General features: G+C 51.9%; 1 protein-coding gene across 2 annotated transcripts in view; it reads right to left on the reverse strand.

The window, feature by feature from the left end:
• Cow (Proteoglycan Cow) overlaps positions 1-12418 on the reverse strand; it is a 124961-nt gene that overhangs the window by 42635 nt on the left and 69908 nt on the right. For both annotated transcript variants that reach the window (XM_025305371.1, XM_011139670.3), the window contains exon 2: positions 9175-9232. In XM_025305371.1, coding sequence (XP_025161156.1) covers positions 9175-9232 — 58 coding nt within the window. The remainder of the gene's footprint in view (positions 1-9174; positions 9233-12418) is intronic.

Here is a 12418-nt window from a genome sequence, read left to right on the forward strand (position 1 = left end):
TAACTCGCCCGCGGAATTCAGTCGCGCACGTATCGGATTAATTGCCGTAAGAAGTCTGTAATCTAGTGAGCAGCATAATTTTATATCTTTCGTCGGTCGGTCGGGAGGGAGGATTTCGTTTTGCAAATGCGAATTGAATGCGCGCACGAGCACACGTGAAACGATATTAACAAGCGTCAGGAGCGCGATCAACAGGGGAAAAAATTCATATTTTTCGAGACGCATATTTTTACGCATATGAGCGCGCGCGCACTCATTATCCCTATTAATTGAATTTACTCGCGATACTTGGACACATTGATGTACCGAGCGGGCAGATTAATTAATCAAATAATGCATACTAAATGGCAAATTTCGTAACAAACGCCGTAATTACAACGTAGATGCAATAGTTATCTTATCGTTATTAACTCCGAAGTGATCGGCCGCGCTCGCACGATCCAAATTAATCGCTACGGTAATCAAACGAAGTATAATTAAGCGCGATCGGCTTTTTTACTTCGCTCCTGCGCGATTTTAGTCGCTTATACACTTTCGGGAGCTTATACTTTCATTATTCGCATTATGAGCGTGCATCCGCGAGCAGCTTTCCAAAACTTGCGGAAGTTTACCTTCGACGTCCGCTCCCGAGCGACAATTATGAAGAAGACAGAGGCCTCCCGGTATACATACAAGCTGTTTCAGACCACCCGATTTTTTTCGTAAACGCGACATTTTAGAGAAAAATGTCTCGGACAAAAGTTGTAGGGCTTCAAAGAATCTATTTATCGATGCTATAAATTTGACCTCGGGATGACCCTGAAAAGCCCAGTCAAGATCAACATAAAAATCTTAAATGGAAACTCCAATTTTTTATCATACCGTCTTTTTCCACCAATTAATTTGACGAACAACTTTTGTTCTGAAACATTTTTTTATTTGCCTAATATTTTCTGAGATATTTAAGGATAACTGGGTAACTTTTTCAATATTTAACTTACGATATCTCGCTAACTGTTTGTCGGGATAAAAAAATGGTACCAGACTTTTCTATTTTACTTGGTCTCAAGAATATATTGTCACAATAGCGCCCTGACTTTAGTTAATTTGATGATTTTGAAATTTCGAAAGGTCGATAAATTAACAAAACATACAGCATTATTGTGTATATATATATATATAATATATGCCTTGGACTTTATATTTGAAGATTTACCGCTGCTCACGTACATACGTGTGCAATAATCCGCACTGCGAGAATTATTACAAACGCACCGAAACTTACATTTATATATATATATATATATATATATGCGCCGCAGTCACATAAATACCGTCGCGTAGGAAAACTCGCCCGGTCGCGTGAAATCGCGCGAAATCGCGCGATGTTTCCGCTCGCTGGTGTAATATTCGCGGCAGACTGAGCGGAACAAGAAGCACGAGGCAGAAGAAGATGATGGGGGAGGGAGAGGGGAAGAAGAAGAAGAAGAAGAAGTGGAAGTAGAAGAAGAAGTAAAAGAAGAAGATTGTCCAGCCCGACAGTCGATAAAAGGGGTGACACCCGCCTCCGCTGTCGCCCGTGAACTCCGGACGTTAAAGATTTCAAAATATCCAATTAAAAGTTTCTCCTATGACGCGCCGAGCTTGTCTCTCTCTCTTTCTCTCCTTTCTTTCTTCCCCCCCCCTCTCTCTCTTTCTCCTCTTCGCGATGGAAGCAATATCGCGCACGGAATTAGAGTCGACCGTACATGAATTAAGAAGAGCCCAGGACTTCCTTGACGGCTTAATTTCGCGGAGGATTAGACGGAGGGGCAGGAGAGGCGGGGAGGGGGCGAAGAAGGTGCTAGCTATACAGTTAAGCCCCGTCACGTTCATGCTATCGCCGTGATATCTGTGAAACTTTTACCTACGGGCTACTTCGCGGACGGCAGCGGCGGCAGCGCGAAGATACGCGTCCCCCGAAGCCACGAGATCCGCGAGAGATGTCGCAAGCTGCGAGCGTTATCGTCGACGAGTTGTCAACGTCGTCGTCGTCGTCGTCGTCGTCGTCGCCGTCTCTCCGGACGAACGAGAGGGTGTCGCGCGCTTCCTCTCGCGCGTGAGAAGACTCTCGGGGGGCGGCTGAAAGTCGCAACGTCTACATGCGACGGTTTTCTCGGCGAGAAACGGATTCGCGACAATGGGGATAGACAGAGAGAGGAGGGGGAGGAGGGTATTCGCGAATGTGTAAACGCTCGCCGGCCATATTTGAGCGGTTCTTCGGCGGATCGAAGCAATCCGGCCGCCGAGCGTAACTCCGGATTTCGCGGCAGTAAAGTCGGGAGTTTCGTAGCGAGCGGCTTTCCAGCCGGCTGGGAAAAATATTTGAGGTATTCCCGGCTGCGGAGAAGACGGCGGCGGTGTGGCGGCTGAGAGAGCCGTGTTTCCGTTAAAAGATTGCGGAAGCCGCGGCGAAACTTGCGAGCGAGCGATGGATTTTGACGTTAACCCTTAAGGGCGCGTAAACTTTTGCGTTACGCAAGGAAATTAGAGAATAAATATAATCCGACAGTTTACGCCCGGCGAGAAAAGAATAGCCGCTTCCTCGAGGTTCAGTGCCGCCGAGCCGCTCGCGAGTAGCGCGAGCTTCTCGTTCCGCGCGCGAAACGCGCGGATTCCTTATTAAATACAATTGCCAACTGCCAACTCGCGTGCATCTCCCGCGGGGGGGGGGGGGGGGCAGGGGGAGACCGCGACGAAGGGCGACACGTGCGCGTTTAACGATTCATCGTTACATCGTGAGACCGGTGCGCAGCGCACTTCCGCGTTGCACACCGGTCCGGACATATTGCGTCGTTATACATTCATGATGGAAAACAATTCGCGCAAAATATTACGAGAGTCATTACACGGGAATCCGTAACGCGCGTGAAATATCCCCGGCGTCAACGTCCATTGCAATTAATCCTTCGCAGCCGCGCCATCGCGAAATATGCCGCGGAAAATACCTCCAGGTTTTTCATTGAAAAGCGCGCTCGTGATCGAAAATTTCCCCTCCCCATCCCCGGCCTCTCGCCTCTCGCCTCCGGCGCGACATTTTGTCGCGAATAAAGAATTAAGCGGCGCGTGAATTTGCAAGACGCAAAGCGCGAGACAAACGAGCGCGAGCGGCCGAGCCCGCCTCTGCGCTGAAAACCACAAAGATCGCGGGACGTAAAAAACAAGTTGGCGTCTCGCGGAAATGAAATACTGAAATTCCGCGTACCACGACGGCGACGGCACGGTGGCGAGAGCATTAAGGAGTAACGCGATTCCCCCCTCCGCCCGTCGTCGTCGTCGTCGGTCGGTCGGTCTATTATCCTCGACAAAGTGGCAAAGTTCTCGCGCACGGGAACAGCGCGGGAGAAACGAAACATAACCGGGGGATCGTTTCCCGCTGAGTAACGGACAGGTTACCGGGCATAATAACGCCCAAGTCGGCGCGCAGGACGAGGGGATGATGCCCCCCCCCGTTCCTTATGGCCGAGCGCGACGCTGATTACACGGCGAAGCGAGAAAGAGCGAGAGGAAATGCCGGTGGCGGCGGAAGGGACGGCAGGAAAGAAAGGACGAGACCTCCTGCGTGGCGGCGGCGGCTCAGCGGAGTGTGACGAACGTCAGGTGGCGCGCACGCGCGAGGACGGGATATATTATAATTGCAGAAAAAACTGGATCCTCGAGACTATGCTTCTCGTCTGACGGCCGCGCTAATTTACTCCAAACTACCCGCCGCCGCTCGCTCGTGGCCCATTTTTATCGCGCGAGTTCATAAAAGACGCGCTCGAGAGCTCCGCCGGCCGTCGTCGCATTAACGGCTAACTTTCGCTATTACCGTATTGTAATCGCTGATACAGTTATTAGTTTTCGAGCGCCGCCGAGACGCGGAGGGACCCCGCGACCCCGAGATTGTTCCTGGCTGTCTCGCTCGTTCTCCTGCCTGCCTGCCTGCCTTCCTTCCTTCCTTCCGCGAGCAACCCTCGGAGTCGAGTCACCTAAATTACTCCGAACCGCCGCGGGAGTTCTTTCCGTGTGCTTGGCGCACGATTTACGGGGGCGGCCGATAGTCGCAAGAGACGGCTGATCCTCACTATCCATTACCGACGTCGCCGCGAGGGATTCGCGGATGCCATAAATCGCGGGACTATCGTAGCCCGCCGAGAGGGTGGCGCGCGGCCGAGACTCGACGATATTACGATATGGATTACAGCGTATATTACAATACCGGCGATTACGCGACACAATGCGCACGGAACCGACCCGCGCGGGCGCGCGGGCGCTGCCGGCAGCCGTCGCGCTTCGAATTAGGCGTCTCGGCACGGGAATAGGACAAGAGGGTGGCACGGAGCGGAGGCAGGGGGCAGGGGGGAGGCATCGATTGATCGCGCTCTCGTATTCGGAGATGGAATGATCAACGACGCTAATAGCGCTGGACGCCCGGTGGCGTGGCGAACAACGAGAGACGCGACCGGCAGATAACGCGCGGCCGAGGACGATAACGCGACCTCGCACTCGCATGCGGATGCCGACGCGGCGGATGCAATCGCGCCGTGTCCTGAGACCGTGCCATGTGCGAACGCGCATATTTGCATGCGCCCCGATGACTGTGTCCGCGATGATGCATGATCTCACGCCGGCGATTAAGTGGCGCGTGTGCTGACAGAAATTGATTTGCCGCGCGCGCGTACTCGTGTAAGAACTCCCGGCGGAATTTCGTAATAAGCGAGCCTCGTAAATCCTCGGGCGTTTCGAAGGGACGCCGGAGATTTAAGGCGCGCACGCGTGTGTCTTTCTCTCCAGTCTGCCGGTCTCTCCGTTGTTTCGAGAGAAAGAGAGAGATTCGCTGAGCTCCTCACTTGCCGACTGATATCGCGATTATTTCCCTTTTCTTTGGAATTTTGAAAAATATACAGACGATCGCGACGAGAGGTCGCGTGATGAAAGCGGTTATCCGCGCGCCGTGTTTCGCCGGCATTGTAGCAAAATTGTCCGATACGCTCGATAAGAATCTACATAATGATAAACACACGCGGGGGGACGCGCGCGCGGCGGCGTCGATCGAGCGGGCGTGTGAGCGAACGCGCCGCGCCGCGCCGCGCCGCGCCGGGCTACGCGGAATCGCGATACGCGTATTACCCGAGTCGCGTTTAAGTATATAGCCCCCGTGATATATATTATCAGATAATAATTAGGTGTCCGCAACGTACGCATTATCGTGTAAGATCGCGTTATTATTGCAGTCACGGCCAATTATACCCGCACGCTGAAACATCAATTCGCCGTTTCGCCCGACGCGAACGTCGCGCGAGCGCGAGCGACTGTTCCGCTCGGGAGCGCTGTAAGTATCGCATAAATTAAGACGTATAAATAACGTGTAATCATGCGTATCGCTCGCGGTATAATTTATTGCAATTTGTGCCGGGGCGCGGCCAAGACGTCGCCTCTTTGTACGCCTCTCTTTTCCTCTCTCTCTCTCTCTCTCTCTCTCTCTCTCTCTCTCTCTCTCTCTCTCTCTCTCTCTCTCTCTCTCTCTCTCTCTCTCGTTCTTGCGAATAATTCGTCCGGTTGTTCCCTTATTGCGAAATACCACTGTCACTATATATTTTCTTGCTGCTTCTCGCTGCATTTGCATCGATGAAAAATGTAGCGACATGGCTAACGTATTTATGAGGCCCGGGCGTAATAATTTATGGAATACTCGAATATCCTCGATCTCTCCAATGTGCCACGATAACTCGATCGATCCCCTCCATTTTAATAGAGACAGATTTCCGAGAGAAATCAAACTTCTCCCTTAATTAAAGCGCAAGTTGCGAAAGCCGTTAGAATCGAGGGACTTTCTCTCGCGAGTTCCCAAAGAAAAAGAGAGGAGAGGGAGAAAAGGGAGGGGAGGAGGAGAGAGACGCGGTGATCGTCGACGTTCGACGACTTTGTACGAATTAAGAATGCATCGTGTACTACGCTGGCTCTCGCCGAGCGGAGGGAAGTGACGATCAGCACGGATAACATCGCGCAGAATCGAGCGCGCAAGGGCTGCAGGAGATTCTATGGGAAGGGGTATTAAATACGTGACTCGACTCATCTCGGCCGTGTTTCCATCGTTCAGCTTCCACCGGCATCCCTTAAACTATTTCGCGCTAAAAGGCGTGAAATGGAAGCTATCGTCGTTACTACGGCCATCGGTGGCGTGATCCCGCTTAAGAATTTAGTATAACACGTGCGCGCGCGTGCTGCTAGCCCGGGGAAGGAGAGAGAAAAAAAAAGGTCGATCGGGAAAAATGGACACGTACTCACGTCGGCATTTAACGCCGCGCTCTCGTCATCGCGCGGCTAAACCGTAGCGCTAGAAATTTTCACTTAGCAAACGTCCCTCGCTAACGTTCTCGTTAAAAATTCCTAAAGTGCCGGACTTGCCTCTAAAGTGTTGACGACGAGCATCGCGGTTTCTCTCTCTCTCTCTCTCTCTCTCTCGCTCTCTCTCTCTCTCTCTCTCTCTCTCTCTCTCTCTCTCGCTCGCTCTCTCGCAACTGCGAGACTCGCGTTTACACTTTCTGCTAGAAGAGACCTCTGTCGCCTTTCTCATGTGACAAACTTGGAAGCCCTTTAATAATAAAACGTGCGTGTAAGAGCGAGCGAAATTGCGTTATTTCTGAAGTAAAAACTACGTAGAGAGGACATAAAGTCGGGTATAAAGTTGGACAAAAATTGCCCAGATAAGAATTAAACGCAGATAAGTCGGGCAGCTGTGCTACTTATTCTATAAAAATATCCATTGACGATTTTTTCTTCGCGCTCCGGCGAACAGAACGTGATGTTCGCAGAGAGAGAGAGAGAGAGAGAGAGAGAGAGAGAAAGCGCATGCCTTTAAGGTCGAATTTTCGTCACCAAAAAATGCAACATTCCGTGAGAATTCATGTGATACTCACCCGTTATTAATTATGGCCGATGGAATTATCCACTTAATTATAGCGGGCATTGACGATCGTATCAATAAACTTTTGCGCCGTGGTATACGTGCGGCGCAATTTATACATGGTCCAACATCGGCATAATGCGCGGTCGATTATAATTATGCGCATATTAATGAGCACGCATAATGCGCGACATTTAGGCGAGTTGAGTCGATTTTAAAACACAAAAGAAAGCGCGCAATCAGCTCGGCCGGCCGTCCCAGCCGAAAGCCCGTCGCGTGTTTATTGTTTTAGGCAATTAAAGTTAAACGTACAAACAGACACGCATAGAGTCGCGCGATACGCCGGCGCGCGCAAGTGAATTAAAAAGAATCGCATTTATGAATTAAAGAGAATTGTGCGCGTCCGAGCGACGCGATGCGTCAAAGCCAATTTGAAAGGAGAGTTTCCTGGAAAAGGGCGGACGAAAAGCAACGTTACAGCAAAAGGAAGAGAGAGATAGAGATAGAGAGATAGAGAGAGAAAGATAGAGAGAGAGAGAGAGAGAGAGAGAAGGGGGGGGGAGAAAAAATATAGAACGAATGCATCCAACTGTGCGTCCGTTCTCTATGAATTTATCTTCTACTTTCCTCGTGCGCACGCTATATCTGCGTTACAAGAGGATTACATTTTACAGCAATAAATCCGTCCCGCTAACGGCGCGGCGTATAACGCTTTTTACGTGCGGAATCTTCAATGCGACGGTGGATCCAGCTGTATTTTAAATGACGACGCAATTCAGATCGGAACCGCTCACAGAAAGGCGCCATGCAAATATGGGCTCGCGTCTTTTTTACGACCGGCCTTTAAATCCGCCCGTTAAAACCCATCCGTTCCGTTTGCTCGCCGCGATAGATTTTAATATCCGCATACAAATTATTAACTCCCGTGTGAATTCGCGCGACGTCACCGCGCGCGCGCGCGCGCGCGCGCGGCAAATATTCGCGGAATGACGCAAGCGAAGCTTCGAGGATCGAGCGATCTTCGCCTCGAGAGACTTGCCAATGGCTTCTCGATACATATTTCAGAAACTCGCAATTTACTCGAGAAACTCGTTCCCTCCGCCTTACAACCCCCCCCCCGCTCCCCTCCCTCCGTGGATCGATAATCGAGCGCGGAAAATCGAGAATGGGTGATTGTGATACGAATCATGATTTTCATGGCGGTTCCCCGGCTCGTTTTTCTCCAGCCGTCTCTCGTCCATCGCTCTCGTCAATACACGATCCGGCGACGTAGACCCGACGACGAGATATTCATAAACGCGAAAGAGAGGGAGCACCAGCACCTCTCGGAAAATTCGAACGATTCTAGGGAATATTTGTAGGAAAAAAAAAAAAAAAAAGAATAATATTTGCGCGGGGACGCATCAGCCAGCCGGCGCGCGCACGCGCGCGATGCTCGAGAATGTCTCGTCATTTTCACACGCGCGCGTCTCTCTACCGTCCCGGCTTTTACTCCAGATTTCCACGATATTCTAGCGGCGCGCTCGCCAAGTATATAATATGTGGAATTTTCTGAGGAATTTAGCGGCAACGCTCGTGATAAATATCACATTTCGCCGAGCGAGCCAGCCCGACACGCAGGGCGGGGTGGAGGAGATTCCATTCGAATTCACGCCGGTCGTACGTATATCCGGCTTTACGATCCTCCCCCGCCGCGCGAGAAGGTTCGCGAACGTGCATCACCGTGAGAGGTGAAAAATTCGCGAGGCGAATTCGAAGGCGAGAGCGATGACACACCGCGGCCGCGCGCGGAGCAGGCTCCGACGGCCGGGGCTTCCCGGGGGGGAAGATACACGCCGCTCGTGAAATTCATTTGATGCGTCATAACGCAATCCGGCCGGCGAACGACGATGTCAATTACCCGCGCGAAATCGCGCGTCGCGATGGACATCTCGCGTGAAGCGTTCCCGCCGATTCCTATCCGCGCGATCCGAAAACGCCCGGGCGAGCGAAAAATGCGGCGGCGGCCCGCTCGTTCACGCTCGGCGGCTTCGGCGCGCGTCGAAAGAATGGAATTTTGCCGAGTCCCTCCCGCGACTATTCCCGCTTTGCGTCTTTGGTCAAAGGAACAGAAACGAGCGAAAGGCTACAACCTGATTTACCGCCGCCATATAGCCAACGTACTGCTGCGTTGCTCGTCGTCGTAGGAACGCGCGGCGTGTTCGACCAGCTAAAATTCCATATCCTTCCTGTCACAAAGGTGCAATAAATGTCTTCACATTACTCACTGTTCGGATCGTGTATCCAACGCTTCTTGTCGCCGACTTTCATTATGCGGGTATCGTCCTGCAAGCAGAGGAAATTCGCACGTTAGAGAAGGTCGCTTTAACGGCGCGCGCCTTATTTTTAGACACAACAGGACACGCAAATATGAGGCGCGCAGCGAGCAGCCCCCCCCCCCCGAAGGTCGTACTTTCGCACCGTCACGGGATTCAAGGGTAAGTGGCGCTTTGCGCCAAAATGCAGTTCGATTGATGCGGTGGTGGTAGTAAGCGGCGAAAAGCGGCGCGCGGACTATAGGCGGTACGTGCGGTTATGCACGTGAACGGAGAATATGACGAACGATCGCTCGTCACGTGCCGTGAAATTCAGGGTTGCCCGGCCGGTAAAATAAGAACGCGTAATCCGCTCGAAGTTCAGGCCGAGGTCAACGGCGAGAAAGGGACAGAAGAGTCAGAGTTGCGCCGCTGACGGCACACACACACACACACACACACAGGATGGACGTATATGTATATATATCGGCGGTGGAAGGACGAGAGGAGGGGGAGGAGGAGCGAGCTTGCGGGAGTTCGCGTGATAGTTCACGTGCCAGTTTGCAACAATTCGTGGATAATATCTTAAATACCTATGGGAAACTGCCTGAAATGTAGGTTGCTGACCACGCGCGCTCGCGGGCGCAGATCGACCGTAAGTTACCGCCAAACTGGGTGAAGTAACGAAGCCGCGTCGTCGGGGGCGAAAAGAGTCGCGATATCGATCGATACCTTGAGCGAACAGCGTCGCGCGATAATTAGTGTCGCGAAGCGATGAAAGAGGGAGAGAGAGAGAGAGAGAAGCATCAGCATGAATATATATATATATTTGGAGACGATGTAATCTCACGAGACGCGCACGCTACATTCGAGATTCCTACACGGGGTGACAAAGACTGCTTGACTCAACGTGACGACGAACGAATCAAAACTTGGACACGAATCAGAAGTTCCGCTCCCTTCGGCCGAAACGCCGAGTCTGTTCATCGTCGCATCCGCACACAACCGACTCCTTTTCTCCGTGCGTTATTTAAAGTATTTTTTATTAACGTCTTACGACACACCGCTTCAAAGGGTTCCAAAGGAAACTCCGAAATTACGGTCGCCTCGCGAAGTATCCCGAGCAGAGCCACGAAGAAAGAGCGAACAGCAATCTTTTACGTCGCAAAGCCGCTGTTACTTGTCAGGGAAAAAAGAATATGAAATAAAGTAGCGCAAAAGAATTTATCATGGATAACAGCGCTAGATTCGAGACGCAGAGAGAGAGAGAGAGAGAGAGAGAGAGAGAGAGAGAGAGAGAGAGAGAAACGTACGCGAGCATTTTCCGCATACATGACATCAAGTTCGCCGGCGAGAAAAAGGCACACGAGCGGGGGCATTATAGAGCGCTCATATTACACATTACGTAAATATCCCTTCTCCGGCTGGTCGCTGTTGACCCTTTGAGAAAGGGGGATTAACCCTTTTAAACATTTTGCACACAGCAAACTCGCGGACGCGCGCGAGCGCGCGTAACTTATATACGTTTCATAATAAATGAAACATGTGCGGTTTAAAACCGCCCTTTTGAAAGAGTTAACAGGGTGAGGGAGGAGGAGGAGGAGGAGCAGGGGATGCAGCATTGAAGACGAGTTTCCAGCGCGGGCAAACTGCGCGATGTTAGACTGCGAGGCCGTTTAAAGCCCGCGTGGGAAGGTAATTACGACTCGATTCGATTCGCCCGGCGAGAAAAGCGGAGAGAGAGAGAGAGAGAGAGAGAGAGAGAGAGAGAGAGATGCGGATCGAAGAGTAAAGTCGAAGGCTCCAAGTGGTGTTCTTGATCGTCTACGAGAACCTGGGCAAAAGCCCGGAGAGAAGCGCCTGGCGCGTCCTCGATCGCGCGAAATATGACTCTACCTCTAATTGTACACGGACGGCTCTCCCGTGCCGTGGGGATTACGAATGGAGGCGCGACAGAAGCGCGGTCGTTTCGCGGAAATAAATGACGCGTATAATGCGCGCCGAACGTTGCTGCGCGCGGATAAATAGCCGCTGTAAACGGCTGTACGAGCGAGCGAGAGAGACGGCGCGGCGTCAGCGGCGAGTAATGAATACGCACGCACGTTATTTCGCGGTCGGCAAAAATGATCGCGTGAAATATATACAGAGCAAAGAGGAAGGCGAACGGGAAGGAGAGAGAGAGAGAGAGAGAGAGAGAGAGAGAGAGAGGGGGGGGGAGAGGCGCAGAGAGGGATACAGTCGACGAGGAGTCCGGTGGAGAAATAAAAGCCGCGGCTCGGTTTCGTGTCGCGCGCGACTGTCGTTGTAAAATTACGAGCCCTATGAAAAATAGAAACGCCGAGCGGCGATATCGGGAGCGCCGTTCCGTCGTGTTTTACAGGCGCGGCCTGTCAAACGCGAGGGTGTGTAAACGTTCGGGTCAGAAAAAATTCGGGCAGATTTGGTCGCGACGGTGACGAGAGAGGCCGGAGAGCGCGCGGCGGATCTTGGAAAGCCGATCGGGAGAGCGAAGGGAAAGGAGACGAAAGAAAGAGGAAGAGAGAGGTAGAGAGCGAGCCGACGTAATTTTTCAGAATTTTCAACGACCGTATACGGAGAATCCGGCGCGGCGAATTGCGATCCGCTTTTCTCGACCTGACGTACGACCTAACGCCCTGCTTTATCCCTGCGAAACGCGGACGCGTCTGATAAATAGCCAACTGCTTTACGAAGCTTTCACCCCCTCCTCCTCTCATAGCCGCCCTCGTGCTACCACACGGCCGCCACCGCGTTGTTTTATTGGTCCACCAGCCCCGCTGGATATTTAGCACTGCAAAGTAGGACGTGTTAAAAATCGCGGATTAACGCGACCCGTACGCTCCCTTTCTTTCTCCCCCCCTCTCTCTCTCTCTCTCTCTCTCTCTCTCTCTCTCTCTCTGACTCGGTCGTACGATTGTCCTCGCTCCGTTTGAGCGAGTCTGTGACTGCGCACCGTCTTTGACTGCTTGCGACCGTTCAGTCGTTCCATCATTTCGAGATTGTCTAGTGACGCGTTCCTTCGAGATTCTACAAACCTGAATTCGTAGTCTCCCCACACGTAGTCGCCCGATTTAATCTCGTGACAAATTAATCCCAATAATAAATTCACTCCGTCTTTCACCGCACACCCGCCAAGTTAATTTCTGCCGCCGCGATCTTGCTCTCTCGACGTGCGCTAATGAATGCTCCGTTGTCTGAT

Source organism: Harpegnathos saltator, unplaced genomic scaffold (genome assembly GCF_003227715.2).
Source record: "Harpegnathos saltator strain DR-91 unplaced genomic scaffold, Hsal_v8.6 scaffold12, whole genome shotgun sequence".
In the NCBI taxonomy this organism is placed as follows: Eukaryota; Metazoa; Arthropoda; class Insecta; order Hymenoptera; family Formicidae; genus Harpegnathos; species Harpegnathos saltator.